Source organism: Pleurodeles waltl, chromosome 3_2 (assembly GCF_031143425.1).
Source record: "Pleurodeles waltl isolate 20211129_DDA chromosome 3_2, aPleWal1.hap1.20221129, whole genome shotgun sequence".
In the NCBI taxonomy this organism is placed as follows: Eukaryota; Metazoa; Chordata; class Amphibia; order Caudata; family Salamandridae; genus Pleurodeles; species Pleurodeles waltl.
In genome coordinates, this window is record NC_090441.1 from 98,775,817 (window position 1) to 98,799,567 (window position 23,751).

The following is a 23,751-nucleotide window of genomic DNA, read 5'->3' on the forward strand; positions in this document are numbered from 1 at the left end:
CTGTGCTTGAAGACCTGAAGTGAACCACATGAGAGAGGTAGGAAGGAGTGTGTGAGAGAGCAAGAGATAACTGTAAGTGTGTGTAGGAAAGTGCCCCTTTTGGGATGGTTTTCCCCCACCCCCCACACTTTTTGCCTGATATTTGATGCTAACTTGACAGTGTGTGTGCTGGGATCCTGCTAAACAGGCCCCAGCACCTGTGTTTTTTTCCCTAAACTCTATCATTGGTTCCACAATTGGCACACCCCTAGCCCCCGATAAGTCCCTTATAAAAGGTACCAGTGGTACCAAGGGCCCTGTGGCCAGGGAGAGCCTCTAAGGGCTACAGCATGTGTTGTGCCACCCTAGGGGGCCCTCTCACCAAACACATGCACACTGCCATTGCAGTTTGTGTGTGCTGGTGGGGCGAAAAAGGTAAAGTCGGTATGGCACTCTCCCTCTGGGTGCCATGCCCACAAACCACTCCTGTGGCATAGGTAAATCTCCCCTCTAGCAGGCCTTACAGCCCTAGTGCATGGTGCACTATACCACAGGTAAATGGAAGACAGAGCCTGACATTTGAGCTCTGCACTGCAAATGCAACAAGATAACAAGATTTAAAGGCCCGTTTACAGGCGTTCTGTACTGGTGGAAGAATAAGGTGAAAAGGGTTTGGGCAAGGAAAGGGATGAACTTGAGCTGGACAGCCTAAAACAAATAAAGCCAGCAAACAGAAAGCAAGCAAATGTGAGTTACAAACCACAAAGCCAGTGGTAAGCAATGAGCGGAATATTCCCAGGGAGCCTTTCTGATTGTCCCCAAGATGTTAGCAAACCAAACAGCTATGCTGTCTGGTAGGCTTTGAACTAAAAACAGTCTCCCTTGTAGTCCACTGGAGGATACAGGCAATAGAACAAGCAGTAGCCCATCATGAAACATCACAAAAGGGAGTTTAAAAAGAACTTCAAGGTGGGGCAAGAAGGCAAAGCCCCGGCCCTATTAACACCAAACCATTACCAAGAGTAATGGTGAAAGACCATTCCAGCCCTTACCTTCAACACTAGGCACATAAGATGATCAGGAAAAAGAGCATCAAACTCTTCACATCAAATAAAAAATGCAAGAGCGGGGCAAAGCAGGCCACGGGTGGAGACGGGAAGCAAAAATAATTCTTCCCAAAAATACCATGCCACGCAGCAATGTTAAAAGTAGGCAGGGCAAAGCCTCTGTGGGAACAATCGACAGTCCCATGAGGAGCCCCCAACCCATGGACAAAAAAGTGGGGGCTGGACAATTAAGCTTTCAGGGATGATGCAGTGGCACACATCCCACAAGCCCCTAGATCAGCATGGAACAAAGTGGGAAGCCAGAGTCCATCTGAACCCTAGTCAAGGAACACAACCCAAACCAAGCCCTGAGCAGGAAGTCAGGGGAGAGCATTCCGAAAATGGACAATAGCACCAAACACCGCACATCAAGCTCATCACAGAGGCAAGACACTGCAAAATAAACAGTAAAAGCCCTAGGTTCAGTTGCACAGAAGTAAGCCCTGCCGCTCCAGTGAGGCCAGCTCTGGAGCTATAAGCCAAAAAAGGACATCTCCGCTCCAAGCCCTGTCTGGAGTCAGGCAGTGGTAATCCAAATATTAGCAACAGTACCACTCAGGCATTAGCAAGTTCAGCAATGAGGTTGGGGCACACAGACATCCTAAACAAGATGGTCAGCGATAGATAACACACCTCCCACAAGCACCTAGCTAAGAACAGAACTTAGGGGAAAGTGCAAACCCAGCTGGTACCCAGGCTGGGTTTGCACTTTCCCCTTTTGCCAAGACTTCAGGACATGCTTACCTCATCACACATTTAAGCTGCAGTGCTGTGTCTGTAAGTTTGGTCACATGTAACCAAGTTAGCATGTTGTAAACACAATGTTTTATGTTCTGGCATGAGCCCTTGGATTCTGTGCGAGTCAGTTGTTCACTGACTGGTGTATGGACACAAAGCTTGGGTGACTATTTCAATAACAACTATAGACACTACCAGTGACTGTCATTAGCACATACAGCCTCTTATCATTTTGATATTTAATAATAAACATATTACTACTATAGTTCTACCATGTAATTGCTTTTATCCAGTTGAAAGATAGTCTATGTATCCCCCAGCAGTGAAAGGATATGTTCGATGGCATCTGTCGCTGTAGATTCGCATGTTCTGCAATAGCTCGCCATCTGGTGTTGGGCCGGAGTGTTACAAGTTGTTTTTCTTCGAAGAAGTCTTTCGAGTCACGGGACCGAGTGACTCCTCCTTTTGTCTCCATTGCGCATGGGCGTCGACTCCATCCTCGATTGTTTTTTTTCCGCCATCGGGTTCGGACGTGTTCCTGTCGCTCCGAGTTTCGGAACAGAAAAAATAGTTAATTTCGGAAGATTTTCGTCGGTATTGTTGCGTTCGGGATCGGCATACTTAGATTCAACACCGCATCGAAGATCGAAGAGCTCCGGTGCCCTTCGGGGTAGTTTTTCGATCCTCCGTCGGGGCCTGGTCGGCCCGACCGCGTGCTGAAGAACGCCGATGGAACGGACCCCGTTCCGTTTCTGCCCCAAATGCCACAATAAATACCCCTACACAGACCAACACTTGGTCTGCAACCTGTGCCTGTCACCTGAGCACAGCGAAGACACCTGCGAGGCCTGTCGTGCGTTCCGGTCCCGAAAAACACTCCGAGACCGTCGAGCCAGAAGACTTCAAATGGCGTCCGCACCGACAGCCCGACGGGAGTTCGAGGAACAGGAAGAGGAAGGTACCTTCTCGATCCAAGACTCAGACTCCGAAGGATTCGACGATACACAAACCGTGAGTAAGACGTCGAAAACCACACAAAGAAACATTTACAAGGCCCAGGGGACGCCACTGCCACCAGGCCATGGCTCAACCCATAAAATCGGTGACCGACCGTCGGCACCGAAAAAGGCCCAAACAGTGCCGAGATCGTCCGACTCCGGTCGAGACACCGGCACGCAGCCTTCTCGGGACCGAGAAAGTGCTGGAGACAAGCCTCGACACCGAGATGCCGGTGTGGACACGGCTCGACGCCGAGACAGCGGCACCGAAACAGATCGACGCCGAGAGGTTTCGGCCCCGAAAAGGAAAAAAGTCACCTCGGAGCCGAAAAAACACGCAGACAAAGTTTCGATGCCGAAACAAACTGCAAGCGACCCAGCTTCAGGCTCTTATACAGAAGAGCACTCGCTAACCTCACAAATGCAGAAGCATAGGTTTGAGGAAGAGCTACAAGCAACTGATGCGGACCATACGCAAAAACGTATTTTCATTCAGCAGGGGACAGGAAAAATAAGCACCCTTCCCCCCATTAGGAGAAAGAGAAGGTTGGAGTTCCAGACGGAACAAGCACCACAACCAAAAGTGGTGAAAAGAGTTACACCACCACCCTCTCCTCCGCCCGTGATTAACGTTTCACCAGCACAAACGCCATCACACTCCCCAGCTCACACCACCATGAGCCAGGGTGACCAAGACCAGGACGCATGGGACCTATACGACGCCCCAGTGTCAGATAACAGCCCAGAGGCATACCCTACAAAACCATCTCCACCAGAAGACAGCACCGCGTACTCTCAGGTGGTGGCTAGAGCAGCACAATTTCACAACGTAAGCCTCCACTCAGAACAGGTCGAGGATGATTTCTTGTTCAACACACTCTCCTCCACCCACAGCTCCTACCAAAGCCTGCCTATGCTCCCTGGTATGCTCCGGCACGCAAAAGACATATTTAAGGACCCGGTCAAAAGTAGGGCAATCACACCAAGGGTGGAAAAAAAGTACAAGGCGCCTCCTACGGACCCAGCTTTCATCACAACACAGCTGCCACCAGACTCTGTTGTTGTAGGAGCAGCTAGGAAAAGGGCCAACTCTCACACATCTGGAGATGCACCACCCCCAGATAAAGAAAGCCGCAAGTTTGATGCAGCTGGTAAGAGAGTCGCAGCACAAGCTGCAAACCAGTGGCGCATCGCGAACTCCCAGGCACTACTTGCGCGCTATGACAGAGCCCACTGGGACGAGATGCAACATCTCATCGAACATCTGCCCAAAGACTTCCAAAATAGGGCAAAACAAGTGGTTGAGGAGGGACAAGCCATCTCCAACAACCAGATCCGCTCCTCCATGGACGCTGCAGATACAGCTGCACGGACAATTAATACATCTGTAACTATCAGAAGGCATGCATGGCTCCGAACGTCTGGATTTAAACCAGAGATTCAACAAGCAGTTCTCAATATGCCTTTTAATGAAAAAGAACTGTTCGGTCCAGAAGTGGACACAGCGATTGAGAAACTCAAAAAAGATACGGACACTGCCAAAGCCATGGGCGCACTCTACTCCCCGCAGAGCAGAGGGAATTACAGCTCATTCCGTAAAACGCCCTTTCGAGGGGGGTTTCGGGGTCAAAGCACACAAGCCAGCACCTCACAAGCCACACCGTCCAGTTACCAAGGACAGTATAGAGGAGGTTTTCGGGGACAATATAGAGGAGGGCAATTCCCTAGAAATAGAGGAAGATTCCAAAGCCCCAAAACCCCTACTACTAAACAGTGACTCACATGTCACTCACCCCCTCCACACAACACCAGTGGGGGGACGAATAGGTCATTATTACAGAGCATGGGAGAAAATCACTACAGACACTTGGGTTCTAGCAATTATCCAACATGGTTACTGCATAGAATTTCTACAGTTCCCTCCAAACATACCACCAAAAGCACAAAATTTAACAACACACCATTCCAATCTCCTAGAGATAGAAGTGCAGGCACTATTGCAAAAGAATGCAATCGAATTAGTGCCAAACACACAAATAAACACAGGAGTTTACTCACTGTACTTTCTGATACCAAAGAAGGACAAAACACTGAGACCAATCCTAGACCTCAGAGTAGTCAACACTTTCATCAAATCAGACCACTTCCACATGGTCACACTACAAGAAGTATTGCCATTGCTAAAGCTGCACGACTACATGGCAACTTTAGACCTCAAGGATGCTTATTTCCATATACCAATTCACCCATCGCACAGGAAATACCTAAGGTTTGTATTCAAAGGAATACATTACCAATTCAAGGTACTGCCTTTCGGATTAACAACCGCACCAAGAGTCTTTACCAAATGTCTAGCGGTAGTCGCTGCACACATCAGAAAGCAGCAAATACATGTGTTCCCATATCTAGACGACTGGCTAATCAAGGCCCATTCGTTAATAGAGTGCTCAAATCACACAAATCATATCATACAAACCCTCTTCAAACTAGGGTTCACCGTCAATTTCACAAAATCCAAAATTCGGCCACGCAAGGTACAACAATACCTGGGAGCCATAATAGACACATCAAAAGGAGTAGCCACTCCAAGTCCACAAAGAATTCAAAATTTCAACACCATCATACAACGCATGTATCCAACACAAAAGATACAAGCAAAGATGGTATTACAACTCCTAGGCATGATGTCATCATGCATAGCCATTGTCCCAAACGCAAGACTGCACATGAGGCCCTTACAACAATGCCTAGCATCACAGTGGTCTCAAGCACAGGGTCACCTTCTAGATCTGGTGTTAATAGACCGCCAAACTTACCTCTCGCTTCTGTGGTGGAACAACATAAATTTAAACAAGGGGCGGCCTTTCCAAGACCCAGTGCCACAATACGTAATAACAACAGATGCTTCCATGACAGGGTGGGGAGCACACCTCGATCAACACAGCATACAAGGACAATGGAACGTACATCAAACAAAACTGCATATCAATCACCTAGAACTTCTTGCAGTTTTTCAAGCACTAAAAGCTTTCCAACCAATAATAGTTCACAAATACATTCTCGTCAAAACAGACAACATGACAACAATGTATTATCTAAACAAGCAGGGAGGGACGCACTCCACGCAGTTAAGCCTGTTAGCACAAAAAATTTGGCATTGGGCAATTCACAACCAAATTCGCATAATTGCACAGTTTATACCAGGGATACAAAATCAACTCGCAGACAATCTCTCTCGAGATCACCAACAGGTCCACGAATGGGAAATTCACCCCCAAATACTGAACACTTATTTCAAACTCTGGGGAACACCTCAGATAGACTTGTTTGCGACAAGGGAGAACGCAAAATGCCAAAACTTCGCATCCAGATACCCACACAAACAATCCCAAGGCAATGCCCTATGGATGAACTGGTCAGGGATATTTGCTTACGCTTTTCCTCCTCTCCCTCTCCTTCCTTACCTGGTAAACAAACTCAGTCAAAGCAAACTCAAACTCATATTGATAGCACCAACTTGGGCAAGGCAACCCTGGTACACAACGCTGCTAGACCTATCAGTGGTACCCTGCATCAAATTGCCCAACAGGCCAGATCTGTTGACACAGCACAACCAAAAGATCAGACACCCAGATCCAGCATCGCTGAATCTAGCAATCTGGCTCCTGAAATCCTAGAATTCGGGCACTTACAACTTACCCAAGAATGTATGGAAGTCATAAAACAAGCAAGAAGGCCATCCACCAGGCACTGCTATGCAAGTAAATGGAAGAGGTTTGTTTGCTACTGCCATATTAATCAAATACAACCATTACACACAACTCCAGAACATGTAGTGGGTTACTTGCTTCACTTACAAAAATCTAACCTAGCTTTCTCTTCCATTAAGATTCACCTTGCAGCAATATCTGCATACCTGCAGACTACCTATTCAACTTCCCTATATAAAATACCAGTCATTAAAGCATTCATGGAGGGCCTTAGGAGAATTATACCACCAAGAACACTACCTGTTCCTTCATGGAACCTAAATGTTGTCCTAACTAGACTTATGGGTCCACCTTTTGAACCCATGCACTCCTGCGACATACAGTTCCTAACCTGGAAGGTGGCATTTCTCATCGCCATTACTTCCCTGAGAAGAGTAAGCGAGATTCAGGCGTTTACTATACAGGAACCTTTTATACAACTACACAAAAATAAAGTCGTCCTAAGGACCAATCCTAAATTTTTGCCAAAGGTTATTTCACCGTTCCATCTAAATCAAACAGTGGAACTTCCGGTGTTCTTTCCACAGCCAGATACCGTAGCTGAAAGGGCACTACATACATTAGATGTCAAAAGAGCATTAATGTATTACATCGACAGAACAAAGAACATCAGAAAGACTAAACAACTCTTTATTGCATTTCAAAAACCTCATGCAGGAAACCCAATTTCAAAACAAGGTATAGCCAGATGGATAGTTAAATGCATCCAAATCTGCTACCTTAAAGCTAAACGACAGCTGCCCATTACACCAAGGGCACACTCAACCAGAAAGAAAGGTGCTACCATGGCCTTTCTAGGAAACATCCCAATGCAAGAAATATGTAAGGCAGCCACATGGTCTACGCCTCACACATTCACCAAGCACTACTGTGTAGACGTGTTATCCGCACAACAAGCCACAGTAGGTCAAGCTGTATTAAGGACATTATTTCAGACTACTTCCACTCCTACAGGCTGATCCACCGCTTTTGGGGAAATAACTGCTTACTAGTCTATTGCAGAACATGCGTATCTACAGCGACAAATGCCATCGAACTGAAAATGTCACTTACCCAGTGTACATCTGTTCGTGGCATCAGTCGCAGTAGATTCGCATGTGCCCACCCGCCTCCCCGGGAGCCTGTAGCAGTTTGGAAGTTACCTTCAATTATTTATATATGTATCATCTCAACCTTAAATAAGTGCATACTTAGTCACTCCATTGCATGGGCACTATTACTACAATTCAACTCCTACCTCACCCTCTGCGGGGAAAAACAATCGAGGATGGAGTCGACGCCCATGCGCAATGGAGACAAAAGGAGGAGTCACTCGGTCCCGTGACTCGAAAGACTTCTTCGAAGAAAAACAACTTGTAACACTCCGGCCCAACACCAGATGGCGAGCTATTGCAGAACATGCGAATCTACTGCGACTGATGCCACGAACAGATGTACACTGGGTAAGTGACATTTTCATTCGATTAGTGAGATTGGAGCTCGTGACCTGCTGACAGCAGAGAGCTTTTAACACCCCATTTTTTAATCTTACCCTAATATCTAATTGGTAGGAATGCACCTGGCTTAAGAGAACGACGTTCTTGTTTTGGTCTTTGAGTTTGAGGAACAGCCTCCCTTTATGTTTAACATTTTTGCTCTCTCCGGATTTGATATAAATTATGTATGTTTTAGGCATGTATAAAGTAAATTATGCAAAGTTCCCTGTTGCATGTGTGCTCCAACTACACATGTATACAGATCTCAGATGTTTGTGTTTTCCCTATGAGATCAGCTACAGAGAGATTTCAGTAGTCATGTGGCATTCAGGAGCTGAGAAATATGGAATTTATCAGCTGTGCCTCATGGGGAGCCATGACTCCATTTAGCTAGATTTAGGAGAACTGTCAATTAAGAATGTAACTAATCTTCCAATAAAATATAACAGCAATTGGCTAAATCGCCCTGCCTCTTAAAAAATACACATACGTGCAAGAGTAGAAACTGAAATCAGTTGTAAGCCTCTGCAAACCTCTTAAATAATAATCTTTATTAATTGTATTTTGAGAACCGTACCTTTTGTCAGTCTTACTGTGAAGCGAAGACACCACTCGTCTATGAAGGAAAGGACTTTAACTAGATCTATAAAACATCCAGCATATGCAGCCCTCGTGAAAATCAGGCATTTTTTCCAGTTATTATTTTTAACTTTCAACAGACTGTCAGCAGGAGCAGGTCCAACTACATTGTTTCCTGCTTTGTAAATGGGAGAGCAATCAGTAGTTCTGCCTAGTGTTTGACAGTGCTTGGAAAAGTATCATCTATTTAAAAGAAATAAATGTAGTGAGGCTGACGTGTCGAGAATTGGTGCAGGAGCAGCGGCTGTAATGATGAGCTGAAACTGTCATGTTAATTTTTGTGTGACCCTGTGTAGGAAAATGGCACTATTGGCATGGTTGCCCCCCACTTTTTACCTTGTGTTGAATCAAACTTTGAAAGTGTGCTGAGACCCTGCTAACCAGGCTCCAGCACCAGTATTCTTTCCCTAAAATTGTCCCTTTGTTTCCACAATTGGCACAGCCCTGGCACACAGTTAAGTCCCTTGTAAAAGGTACCCAAGGTACCAAGGGCCTTGTGGCCAGGGAAGGTTCCCAAGGGCTGCAGCATGTATTAAACCACCCTGAGGGATACCTCACTCAGCCCATGCACACTGCCTTGCAGCTTGTGTGTGCTTGTGGGGAGAAAAAGGCAAAGTCAACATGGCACCCCTCTCAGGGTGCCATGCCTCTAAAATCACTGCCTGTGGCATAGGCAAGCCACCCCTCTAGCAGGCCTTACAGCTCTAAGGCAGGGTGCACTATACCACAGGTGAGGGCATAGCTGCATGATCAATACGCCCTTACAGTGCCTAAGTCAATTCTTAGATATTGTAAGTGCAGGTTAGCCATGTTAAGTATATGGTCTGGGAGTTTGTCATTACGAACTCCACAGCACCATAATGGCTACACTGAATACTGGGAAGTTTGGTATCAAACGTCTCAGCACAATAAACCCACACTGATGCCAGAGTGGGATTTATTGAAAAATGCACACAGAGGGCATCTTATAGATGCCCCCTGTATGTTAGCTAGCCTGGTAGTGTGGGACTGACCGGTCTGTGCCAGCCTGCCACTTCCAGACTAGTTTCTGACCACATGGGGTGAGTGCCTTTGTGCACTCTGTGGTCAGAAACAACGCCTGCCCTGGGTGGAGGTGCTTCACACCTCCTCCTGCAGGAACTGTAACACCTGGCGGTGATCCTCAAGGGCTGAAGCATCAGGTTACAGGGCCCCCAGGACACTCCAGCTAGTGGAGATGCCCATCCCGGGCCAAGCCCACTTTTGGCGGCAAGTCCGGCGGGAAAATGATGGAAAACAGGGAGGAGTGACCATCTCAGCCAGGACTACCCCTAAGGTGTCCAGAGCTGAGGTGACCCCCCTCCCTGCAGAATCCTCTATATTGGTTTGGAGGATCAGGGCCAATAGGGATAGGAATGTGTCCCCCTCCCCAAAGGGAGTGGGCACAAGGAGGGTGTAGCTACCCTCAGGGACAGTAGCCATTGGCTACTGCCCTCTAAACCTATAAACACCCCTAAATCTTGTATTTAAGGGCTCCCTGAACCCAGAGATTCAGATTCCTGATGACCTCCAGAAAAGGTCTGCTGAGCTGAAAACCCTGCAGAAAAGAAAAGGAGACGACAACTGACTTGGCCCCAGCCCTACCGACCGTCTCCCGCTTCAAAGACCCTGCAAAAGAAAAGCAACATGTTCTACAGGACCACCAGCCCCTGAAAAGCTTCCAAGGGACTGCCTGCATCACTGAGGACCAAGAAACTCCCATGGACAGCGGATCTGTCCAAGAAGAAGAAAAGGAAACTCCTTCCAAGGGACTCTCACCAGAAGCGCAAGTCCAAAACTACTTTGCTCCTGACTCCCACGGCCCGTATCCAGGTGGCCCAACTATCCAGAAAGGACCCCCAGGCGATTCCGACCGAGTGTCCACCCTGGGCTGACCTCTCCAACCCTCCATGACAACGCCTACAGAGGGAATCCCTGGGAATCACTGACCACGATTGCCCGGGACAAAGATTTCTGATGCCTGGAGAAGCACTGCACCCGGAGCCCCCAGACTCAAGAGAAACCAACCACCGGTACAGTAGTGACCAGCAGGCGGCCCTCCTCCCTGTCCAGTCGGTGGCTTGCCCGAGACAACCCTTGTGCCTTACCTGCAGCGCCAAAGTGACCCCCAGGGTCCACCCATTGAGTTTCGTTGGGAACCCGACGCCCTGTTTGCACCCTGCACCCAGCCGCCACTATGCTGCTGAGGGTGTGTGTTTGGTGCCTAGTTGGGGCCCCCAGTGCTCCTCTAAACCCCCCTGGTCTGCCCTCCGACAATGTGGGCACTTACCTGCAAGCAGACTGGAACCGGAGTACCCTCTGTCTCCATAGGGGCCCACATTATTTTGCTCCTGTTTGACCTCTGCACCTAACTGTCCCTGTTTTGCTGGTTCTGGGTGTTTGGGGCTAGCTTGAGCCCCCAATGGTGGGCTACCTATGCCCTGGAGACTGAACCTGTAAGTCAGTTGCTTACCTCCAGAGCTGTATTGTACTTTCTTCCCCCAGGAACTGTTGAAATTGCTCTGTGTCTACTTTTTAAATAGCTTTTTGCCATTTTACGAAAAACTGTGTACATTGATTCCATTCAAATCCTGATTATAACTATGCAAAAGTACCTTTCATTTAATATTCTTACCTGCTAATTGAATCTTGTGGTCCTAGATATAAATTAAGAAAGAATATTTTTCTATATAAAATCCTATTGGTCTGGAGTTAAGTCATTGAGTGTGTGCATCTTCTATTGCTTGTGTGTGTACATCAAATGCTTAACACTACCCTCTGATAAGCCTAACTGCTCGACCACACTACCACAGAATAGAACATTAGTATTATCTACTTTGGCCTCTGGGGAAGCCCTGGACTCTCTGCACAATATATCTCACTTTGATATAGTATATACAGAGCCAGCTTCCCACAGCCTGCAAGTGTGCAGAAATGTGTTGTTAATGGCCAGGTGAGTCTGAAGCCACTGTAATGAAAACATGCACCTATGAGCACAAGATTATTTAAGAATCCATGACTAAAAACAAGGATTGGATGTCGTGGAGAAACTTCTGTATGTCTGCATTTACCGTTTGTTCGTTTTCGTGGTGTCACCCATGTTCTTGCTAAAGAAAGGAGGACCATGAAAGACAAACATACTTTATTGATATACATTCTTTCCTGCAGCATGCTCAGTAGGCAGCGTTAAGTGCTGGCCTCATACACTGTAATTACAGTGGGGCAGATGTTGATAAACAAAAATAAACACGTGCCCTGGGGACACTGCAATTATTTGATCTCGGTCTTTGCATGAACAGCAAATGTCGCGAAATAAGAATTACAGCCATGTTTAATCAAAAATCTCAGAGGAGTGAAAACCCAGAGCGCTTGCTCCTGTGAATTTCTCTTTGACTACGCAAAAGAAGATCTTTTAGCAGTTGCTATAATATAGTAAAATGAAACATGTAACAGGGGCAGCCCTCATGGGAGGTTACAAAAGACCAAAAGGAAGGACTTTTAAGCATATTAACCAAACAAAACCAGGCGTTTACGAAGGGCAGTAACAGGAACCAATGAAAAAGAAGGGAGGTGCTCGAAGCCCACATTGTAGATACAGCAAGTCTCGAAGAGATAGCACCTGCGCACCCTAGGCGAGACCTAAAAATGTGTGTGGCAGCTTTTCCTGACTCTGCTGTATCGTCATTTTAAATGTACGCATGGGTGGGGGGGGGAGCAGGATTCTGTATCCCGGATCTTTCAGTTGTATTTTATCAGTTTTTGCAAACGTTGACAAGGGACATTATTCCTGGCCCAATGTAGCTTAAGGCACAGCAAGTGCCCCCTAAAACAGTCCCCTAATGGGTGGTGCAAGAAAGTATGATCACATTCAGTCAGATCATTGCAGGCATCTGTCTTTTAACCAGTGAGGATTTGACATACAATTGTATAATAAGTGAGCCAACCTTTATGATAGCTTGACCGTGTTAGTTATCTCGGACAACTCTGTCTCTGGCCTCCTCTATCACCCCCCATCCACTCCCCGGTAGATGTTCAACCAGTAGGTGTCATATTTGTTCATATTTACTCCCAATATCATGTAGCTCTCGTGTCTTCTTTTCCATTGCCAATAGGGACCAAAGCCTGGCCGACTACTTCTGCATGGGGCTGGGGCAATGGGTGCAGGGGCAGTGGGTTGGGGAAGGATTATAGGCTCTGTCTGTTTATGTCCACGCTCTATATCTCTAATGTGGGTCATATTATTTGTGGAAGTATCAGATGGGGGCACCTAGCAGTTCTGAGCATCCACAGTATTGTACAAAGACCCTTGTACATAACCACCGGGATTTATGTGATACATGTTTATGAACATCTTTAACTAGAAGTCCAGTCCTTTGGTTACGTGTAATAGTTGCAATACTGAAGCTTCCTTGAGGATTCTAAACTAATTATCGAAAGCATTACCAGTTATTAACTAAATAATAGTAATAAAACCTTCCTAACTTATATTTCCTGGCTGTGTTTTTCAAGGTCTTACATATACTGTGCAGATGGCTGTGCACTTTGACTATTCGTATATTGGGAATAGTGGTCACTTTTTTCCCCAGGGTATTGCCCTTGGTGCCTGACCTATTATTCCTGCATCCTTAAGTGCCCCTTGTTGTTCTGTTTCATATATGGACCCCTAGAAGAGTATTCTAAGATAAGAGACTTGGTAATGTATCCTGTGATCTTAATTGAAGTCGTAGTTCGTCCTGTGTGTGTCTGCTACAAACACCTAAGTATTTGGAGTGCTGTGCCGTTATGATTTCTTGCCCTTTTTATGGATCTATCTCATGGAGTTCTAGCCATTAGCAGAAGGAGTCTCTTCCCTGGCTTCTGTGCGTGACCTGCACCCCCTGGTACCTCTCCCTCTTGAATGCCCTGGATTCTAGATCTCTAGTACTTATCAGGACATCTGCTTGCAGAAATCACTATCTTCTTGGGTGGAAGAAATGCAGACAACAAGGACACTTAAAAAAACAGAAGGTATGTTCTGTTTTCCTCTGATGGAAATCTCCTAGAAATGCCAGAATCTTAATATTGAAAAAAGTTGACGGAAATATTTAAGTAATAAAATATTAGAGTTAAAACGTTTGAAATCCCCAGAGTCCAACAATTTTGGTCTTTGAATTAAAAGTGTCAAATTCTAGCTTAATATTACTGCTGCCTGTGTAGCAATTACCTCCATTTCTTCAGTGCTTCTTAATATGTTTGCAGTAATTTTAAGGTATATGCGTCCATATGGATTGTAACGTATCTCTGGATTTCACGGACTACAATTTATTAAAACAAACAGAATTCAGAAAATGTGGTGTTAGACTGGGGCTGAAATGCAAGTTAAGTTATGATTAATGCTTATAATATACTGGTACAACCACAGAGTGTAGTAAGGTATGAAGATGGCATTGATTACCACAACATGGAAATAGGTGCAGTGTATGCATAACACGGCCCCATTGTTCTTCTGTAAAGTGATTCTAGATGTAATTAGTGATGCAGTATATAGTTTTTCATGTCAATTCCTTTGTAATATAACAAATAATAAAACCTTTGCATTAAACTAATAAACGTGTGAATATGCATTTATTAACACAACTGTTCTAAAATAAGATGCTTTTGAGACACGTTCGTTTTCAGTCGGGTGGACCTAAATGCCTCAGAGGATTAGATCCTTGGAAGTTCATGTCACAGAACCACGGAGGCCTTGAGCAAATGTTAACATGTTAAGTAAAACAGCAGAAACGTATTCGGCATCCTGATAATATATTGGCACAGATGACATTGATATGTCATGCACACTAACTTTGGCATTGGTTTGCCATCAGAATTTCATCAGTCACTGACATCACAACATTTCAGACTATAAACATGAGGGGTTTCCAAATTAAACAAACCTATGCCAATTTTACAAATGAATGCAACTAAGGGCCTGATGGGATACTACGTGACAAACGTGACGGATATCCTGCCTGTCTTTTTACAAGTTCCATAAGGATATAATGGAACTTGTAATATGGCGGACGAGATATCCGTATCGTTTGTGACCGAGTATCTCATCTACCAAAGTCGTAATTGGGCTCTAAGTGTTATGGCTGGACCACTTCTTCCTGTGGTAACTTAGTTTTTGTGCAGTTTGAAATGTATACAACGTTTAAAGTAAATTTTTTGAAGAATGCACTGCTCTCCTAAGAGCACTCACAAATTATTTCCAGCGAAGACTTTCTTAAAGTTTTAAAGCACTAATTTTCTTTTGGTATTGCAAGCTTATTAAATATACATTGTCAAAGGCAACGTGCCTGGCTTTCATTGTGTTGAAATCGGTATTGGCACAGGGTGTCGCCATGCTCGCTGCATGTGAAGTTGAAAATGATTGTACACTGTGCCACCTACTATAAAATGTTGTCCGTGTTTCAGGCAATCATTCGCTATAATGCAGTTGCCCTGGAATGGTCATTTGTGCCTGCAACAGACCGCTAAAGGTGTCTGTACCCAGATGCTAAGACAGATTTTTGTGCTTGATTGAATTTGTGGGATATCTAATGGCAGATGAAATATTATGAATCATTTGTATTGGAGCAAGCTACTTCTAACAGGGAGTTAATACAGAAGTAACATCTACATGGACTTGAGGGTGACCATAAGATGTTCTGTAATCACCCAAAAGGTGGGAATCATGTCTTTTATTTGTTTATTTAAAGGAAGCCATGGTGAAGAGTCAAATGAAGGGACAGATGCAGACTTTCCTGCTGAAGGTTAGAAAATACATTTCTTAACCTAGATCACAAATGTTTGCAGTTGCAAGTGATTATTAAAATATTTGACATGCCGTGATTAGAAGACAGTCAAATGCAGTATGGCGTCGAGATTCTACATGCCGTTTTTTTTAAATTCAATAAATTTAATGTTTTGAGCGCCCATGAAAATGTTTTTTTTTTTAATTGTATGCTGATTATAAAACCATAAATCTTCTATTCTATCGCTGGTTGCACAAAGAAAAGGAACATTTTGCAAATATCCTGGTGTATTTTTATTTTGGTGAGTGTAGCAAATAGTTTGTCTTGACTCACATTATTTATTTCTCCCATGATGGAGTCCCTGTGTATGCTAGTGATAGAAGTCAGAATCTACATTCTGTACTGTTGGGAGCGCTAGGCATCCCACAGACCTAAGAAGAGTTCAGAGTTAAAATATTGATGATGCTTACCATTATGACATTGGTAATGAAAAGGAATTCTGCTTTTAGTTGTACATTTTTCTGCGACCCATGCACAAAATGAGGGATTGAAACAACTGTGTAAAATCCCTGAGGGTACTGTGGTATGCACTATATTTCTATAGAAGATTATTAGATAATGTGTTAAACTGAAAGGCTAGGCTTGTTAAGCAGAAAATGGAACCACAGCTTTAGGTAGGTTGCTGAAGAAATTTCATGAAAATTTGAAAAGGAGAAACAAAAATGTTCCACTTCATTTGACTGTTTTCATGTCTCACTTCGAACTTTACTAGACAAAAGTAACAATCTGTGTTTGTAGCATGAGTTGCTTTTATTAGATATGGATGTTTTCATGATCTTCTCTGAAGAAGTTTTGAGTCACAAAATACCTCTTGACTCTTGCCTTAGACTCCACATCAGGTTGTTTATTATATGCAGCCTGGTTAGAATATTCCAGTTCCATCTTTGTGACGGGACATTTGATACCATTCGTCAAAACTCTGCCCCAGTGGCAGAAGAACTTTGTACAGGAGTTGTCACTGCTCTGAACTTGACGTTGACATGGGTTTCTTAAGGAAACTGGTAGTATTGTGAATAACTCCTAGAGGAGGGTGTTATGAAGAAAATGCCTGTCCAGTTCTGTTATGAAGATGATTTGAAATGTCCCTGGCCCAACCAGCATTGGGTCTGTTGCCTTTGCCTGTGTCCTGAGAATGAGGAGTTAACCTGCTTGTTGTGTGAGGTGTTTAAAGTGCAAGAATAACTTCCAGTGACTCAGATGCCTCTAGGCAAACGGCAAAATTCAGTGTTGAGATGCTGGACCTGTTTTAACTAGAGGCTTTCACTGGTTGTGAGCAAGTAGAGCCTGGGCCTTCATGTATGTAGCTGCCACAGGGAGACATAACTCTCCCACCCCCTCAGGATGAGACCCATACAACTCATACCCCCAAAAAAGAAGCTCACCCTTGATCACATTAGAGGAGCTACATTCCTTTTGGATTCCTAATAGAATTAGTGACAAGCCCACTAGTCTACCTCTGTAACTCCCTGTCAGTCTTTTGGGTCACACAGTATAGTGACTCCTCCTCTTGCTGGTGATACACATGGTCACAGATTCCATTATTAGATTGTTTTCTTCCTCTGTCTGGTTTGGACATGTGCTCCTCTGCTCCGGTTTGACACAGTCGTTAGTTACCATCTTAAATATGGTTTGTATTGTTTCAATCATAGATCTCTCGTTACATTAGTTAAATGAACTGATGTTGAATGCGTCTGGGCGATTCGAATTGGCTGCGGCCCTTTTGGGCTTTTGCCCTTTGGGGCGGAATCCCTCTTAGATTTTTCCCTCGAAGGGATGCTCACTCGGTGAGGGAACTGATGTCTTTCAGTGTTTGTACTTGTTGCCACGCTAAGGTTCCACACAGCAATCTCCACCAGGTTTGTAACTTGTGCCTTTCACCTGAGCATGAGGAAGTGGCCTCTGATGCCTTGAGGTCGTTTAGTTCAAAGGAAATGCATAGAGATCGAAGAACTCTATGCTTGGAGGTGTCTTGATGAAGCACCCAGGAAACAGCAGACCTCCTTGGTTCAGAAGATCCAGAACAGGAGGCAAAGGCCCACGCATCTGCTGCTGACGAGGGCACCTTCTCTCCTAAATACGTCTCCGGTTCCGACCCTCGACTTGGTGCCAAACAAACAGCATCAACAGAATGTCCCGATCCAAAGTGTAGTATCTCCGATTCTACCTGACCCTCCGAGCCGAAAACGTTGTTGGCAAAACATCATTCCACGTCGGTGCAAAAAAAGAAATAAAAAATGTCCTTGGGGCTGCAATCATCTGTGCTGAAAGCCCCAGTGCCAAAATCCACATCAGAGCTAAAAAAGTATACATTTTCAAAGGATCCGTCTGAGCTGGTGGAACCAGTGCTCTAAAGACTCCAGCACTAGTTGGACTCAAGCCACAAGCACATATTGATACACCCACTGGCCATATCATTGTGAAACCTCCGCATTCAGGGGCTCCGCCATCAGAGAGACAATTGTCTTTTGAGGAAGCTTTAGAGGTACCCATTCCTCCAAAGAAAAAGGAAGATATTGCTTCCATCACACTACACATTATGCCACCACCAGTGCCAGCTGCACGCCACAACCCATCACCACCTCTTCCGCATTTTTACCCCACAACATTCATTTGAGGGTTCCCTGCATTCATTCACCGGGCATGGGGTGGGGATAATGACCAATATTCCATCCCACCACAGGATTTGTACTGAGATTTGTATGTTGATTCACCAGCAAATACGGACTCAGATCTCCATCTAGCCTCTTTACACCTGACTCCCTAGTTGTGACCACAGCCCATAAGAGGGCTAACTCTCAAACATCTAGTGACACGCCCCCACCAGGTAAGGAGAGTAAGAGAATAGATGTAACCGGTAAAAGCGTTGCTGCACAATCTGCTAACCTTTGGAGAATCCCAAACTCTACTGGAATTTTACCCCTTTATGATAGGGCACATTTGGACGAAATGGAGGACAACCTCCAACATCTTCTGAGAAACACAAGAAAAGGGCCTATCAGCTTGCTTCTGAGGGAAAATTTATCTCAAACACAACCATTCCTGGTGTACTCCATGGAGCTGACACTGCAGCTAGGGGCATAAATTCCAGTCTGCTCCTTCGGAGACATGCCTGGCTTCGGGTTTCAGGCTTTAAGCCAGATGTTCACAATTACCTGTTAACTCTTTCCTTTGTTGGGAACACCTTTTTGGGCCTGAGGTGGACTCCCTTTTAGAAAAAATCAAGAAAGATAATGAGACAACCAAGGCAATCAAGGCATTACAAACTCCATCACAACGTGGCTTCTTTTGGCAGGCATCCTATCGGGCAAGGTTAAAAACTACCTCCCCTCAGCCCTCCACATCCCATCACACATCACAGGCCCAAAAATCCTCTGCAAAGGGATATTACAGGTGGTCATACAGGAGAAACAACTCAAAAGGGAATAGGTAAAGATGGTTTCACCAAACCTTCTACCTCTACTACCAAGCCCTGACTTACCAGCCATTCACACGACGCCTGTCTGGGGTTGACTACAAAGGTTTTTTCCTGCATGGCAAAACATCGCCTCAGACCAGTGGGTGTTGGATATTATCCAACATGACTATTTTCTGGAGCTCACTTCCACACCTCAAAACATTCCACCTTGCAACAACAGACTTTCAACAGACTATTAAGGCCAACCTTGGACCTCAGGACCCCACACAGGTACATTATGTCAAAGCACTTTCACATGGTCACTCGTCAAGATGTCATCCTGTTACTGCAACAAGGTGACTTCATGGCAGCACTTGATCTGACAGATGCCTATTTCCACATTCCTATTCACCCAGCACATCACAGATACCGCAGGTTCATAATACCCAACCAGCATTTCCAGTTCAAGGTGCTCCCCTTTGAGGTCACAACTGCACCCAGGGTTTTCACCAAATGTCTTGCGGTAGTAGCAGCTCACCTGCACAGGCAAAACATGCACATATTTTCATATTTAGATGATTGGCTCATCAAAAGTGCAACTCTTCAACAGTGCTTCCAACACTCAAGCCACAATAAATCCATTTCACCAATTATGCTTTAACATCAGTGCAATCAAATCCTACCTCCAGCCCCTTCAAATACAACCCTCATTGGTATTTACCCCAGTGCCGCCCGGATTCAATCCTTCCAGGCACTCATTCCACAATTCCAACCTCACCAGAAGGTACCAGTGAGGACTGTCATGCATCTCCTCTGTATTATGGCTTCATGCATAGCCATCGGATTCCATGCCAGACTCCACATGTGTCTGTTGCAGGAGTGCTAGTGCACTGGTGGACTCAGGCTGAGGGTCAATTGGAAGATCTAGTGTTTGTAGGCTGTCAAGGCGGCCACACACCGCAGAGATGGAGCAGCAAGAATCTACTTAAAGGGTGGCCGTTCCTAGACCCAGTTCTGCGTAGAACCATAACAACTGATGCCTCCCTTATGGGTTGTGGAGCACATTGACAAGATCTCACTGTCCAGGGATGCTGGACACTGCCGGAGACCTCTCTATAGTCAATCACTGGGAGTTGCTAGCTATTCATCTAGCTCTCAGAGCCTTCCTTACACACCTGATTGGCAAGAACTGTTAGTTGTTCCTCATGAAATGCTGCCAAACAGGCAGGATCATCTCACACAGAACCATGGAGAAATCCAACCAAGACCTCAGGTCACACAATCTTACGATTTGGCTCCTATAGTTTGGTTATTTGTACGTACCACAACTATTTATGGACATTCTTAAAGAAGCACACAGGCCAACTATACTCGTACTTGCTATGCAGCAAAATGGAAAAGGTTTGTTCACTACTGTCGTTCCAAACAAATTGGTCCTTTACAGCCTAGTATTGAAGACCTTGTCTGTTGTCTTTTTTGCTTACACATCTCCAGTCTAATCATTACATCTATAAGGTTACACTTAGCGGCAGTAGCCACATACCTGCAAAACAGAAGACAGACTTCCTTTTTCAGAATCCCGGTTAAGAGCTTCATGGAAGGACTTAAAAGGATAATTCCTCTTAGGGTGCCACCAGCTCCCACCTGGAATTTCAATTTTGTATTGACTAGATTAATGGGCTCTCCATTCAAACCACCTCTACTCCTGCCTACTCCATTTCTTATTCTGGAAAATATAATTCCTAGTGGCCATTACTTCACTCTTCCAACTACTTAGATATAGAAAGGTATTACGCACCAGTCCTAAATATGTTCCTAAGGTGGTATCTAATTTTCACCTTAATCAGTCTCTTGCATTGCCAGTGTTCTTTCTGCAGCCTGACTCATTTGCGGAAAGGGCTCTACACAACTTGGATGTCAAAAGAGCCCTCATTTATTGATAGAACCAAAATATTTAGAAAGACCCCACAACTCTTTGTTGCTTTCTCTAGCCCACATAAAGGAAGAGCGATTTCTAAATGAGGCATTGCATGTTGGATTGTTAAAATCATTCAAACGTGCTAAGCCAAAGGTAAAAGACCTTTACCAATCCCTCCTAGGCTAACCCTCACTCTGCTCGCAAACAAAGGAGCTTCAGTGGCCTTCCTAGGAAATATACCTATTGCTGACATATATACCGCAGCTACTTGGTCTACAGCACATACATTTTCAAAACATTACTGTCTAGCCCGTCATCAAGCTCATGTCGGCCAGGCAGTTTTACATACTTTATTCTAAACAACTTCAACCCCCAGAGGCTAGAAATCACTTACAGAGGAGGACTGCTTTTCAGTCTCTGCTGAGCATGTATATCTATGTATCTTCAGCCACACATGCCTTGAACGGTAAATGTTACTAACCCAGTAAGCATGTGTTCAAGACTTGTAGTGCTGTAGGTTCATATGTGCCCATCCTCCTCCCCGGACGTCTGTAGTTGTTGCAGTTACTTTGAGAAGTTATTGCTCATTCTTTCAGCATGGACATTGAATTATCCTACATTGTACTTCACATTCCTTCCTGGAAAGCAATCTAACATAGGAATCAATGACTATGCGCATTACTAGCAAAAGGAATCACTGTACCTCAGGATTCAAAATACTTTTTTTTCAAAGAAAAACAACTTACAGACACCTGATCCCAACACTAGACGGCAGGATTATGTTAAGCATATGAAACTACAGCAATACATGCCATAAACAGATGCTATCTGATAGACTTCTACCTTCAGATTCCTTACCTTACCCGGGCGTTAGACTGGATCTGGAAATGTTTGCTCGAGCAATACCCCTGCGCGTGACATCAGGTGGCCCCATTCGGCTCCGCGTGACGTCAATGCTGTCAGAAGTGAAATCACAGTCCCCTATAAAGGTGCCACTCAGGTGCGCAGGTGTCAGTTCTTTTCTTTCTACACCAGTTAGCAGATCCAGAGAGAGCTACCCCCTGTTGCTTTTTGGCTGGCCTTTTTTTGTTTGTTTTTAACATTTTGCTTATTTATTTTGGAGAATGGTCTCTAAGAAGGCAGGTTCAAACTGTGTGGCGCTTGTCACCATGCCATGTCAGTTGCGGACCCCCATCTAGTTTGACTCTGGTCCCTGAGTGCGACCACTACTCCAAGTCGTACTCAGACTGCTGGCCATGGTTCCAAAAGGTTTAAGGGAGCAGTCCCTAAAACTGCTTGGAGCCCAGCAGTCACACTGACACGCATGGCTCCTAGGAGGTCTTGGTCCCGATCGAGTAGAAGGTTGTGGGACCACCCCAGGAGCCCAAAGTCCTCTTCATCGCACTCAAGGTCCTCGGAAAATGCTTGAGTAAGAGGCACAAGAAGTCCAACATGACTTCGATTTCATATTGTTTGTCGGCCTACCCGCGGAGTGAACATTGGTGTTCCAGGCACGGTTCTACCGAACCGTTGCCAGGTCTGACTCTGCGCCTCCCTCCATATCCTCGAGCCGGAGCAATGCCTGCTCACATTAAAGAAATTTATGCTGCCATGCGCCTCATCTTGGAGCGGGCCGACCCCTCCGGGGCGCCTTCACGGATCCCATCCTGTATCTTCATCGGCACCGGTCGTGCCAACGCTATCTTCTCTGGCACCGTGGCCGATGCACCCTCTAATGGTGCAACCCCACTCCGATCCCTGATGACTTGGAGTCAGAATGACGTCTATTGATGCCGATTCAGGCACCAGCAGGGCACATTGGTCTTAGGTCATTGCCTCACCGTTTTATGGAATGGCCAGGCATGGGGGAATAGTGGGAGGGGTCATTGGACCCTTGAGAATACCAGTTAGAGACTCCAACATCATTGGACTGGTGTGAGGAGCTAGGAGATGCCCATGGACTGGACACCTCTCCAGATACTGGCTTGTTATATCCACCCACTGTGGCTATGGAGGAGGGAGCATCTTATGCAATGGTGATGAAGAGGGCAGCAGGGATCCTTTTACCTCTAACTTCCCTCAGTGGCGGTCAAGACTAACCTCTTGACTGAAGTGCTTCAGCCTTGGGCTTCCTCATCAGAACCTCTATTGCTCTTATTGAAGCACTGACTGACTTCCTTTTGGAAACTTGGTCCAAGCACAGCACCGGGGCTTCTGTGACAGAAAAATTGCCCACTATCCTAGTTTCCTTACCCAACATCCCACCCCTGAGAGCTTGGTAGGCCAAGGCTCAACTTCACATGGCACGTTCCTTGTTGCTTCCCCGGGCACGGAATTTGGATAGCTTAGGGAAGAAAATGTTAGTTTTTCCACCAGCTTAACACTGTGGTCAGTGAAAACTGTATGCCTGTTGGGCTGTTATTCCCATATCTTGGGTATGGTTGCGCAAGTGCTGCCATAGGTCTCAGAGGAGGCCCGGGCCATCCTCTCCCAAGCAGTGAAGGATGGGAGAAATGCAGCTACATTCACTATTAGTTGTGGTTTGGATACGACCGACTCGCTGGGCGGAGTGGTTTTGTCGACGGTGGCCTTATGGCCTCACACCTAGCTTTTCGGGTGGGTGTCCAGGCCAACCTCATGGACATGCCCTTTGACAGGACTCGTCTTTTTGGAGAAAATGCAGATCCAGCGCTGGATCGTTTTAAGGACCTGTGGGCTACATCCAAGTCCTTGGGCTTCTCAGTGACACCTCACTCCAAGTCTGCCCTTCGCCCCTTTCCTGGCTACGGAAGAAGAATGCCACTGCACCAGCCACCGTCCTGCGTAAGATTCCCAAACTGTGCGCGGATGCAGTGCATTTCGACCGAGTGGGTCTGGTAGCCACCAGCCGCCCCTGCAGCC

The 23,751-nt window shown here is 45.6% G+C and overlaps 1 protein-coding gene across 2 annotated transcripts in view; it reads left to right on the forward strand.

The window, feature by feature from the left end:
- Positions 1–23,751, forward strand: part of GTF2I (general transcription factor IIi) — a 1,115,084-nt gene that overhangs the window by 260,739 nt on the left and 830,594 nt on the right. Inside the window, exon 10 of one of the 2 annotated variants that reach the window (XM_069226909.1) lies at positions 15,443–15,496. The exons of the other annotated variant lie outside the window; for it this stretch is intronic. Within the exon in view, the coding sequence (XP_069083010.1) occupies positions 15,443–15,496 (54 nt within the window). The remainder of the gene's footprint in view (positions 1–15,442; positions 15,497–23,751) is intronic. 2 annotated transcript variants of the gene reach the window in all.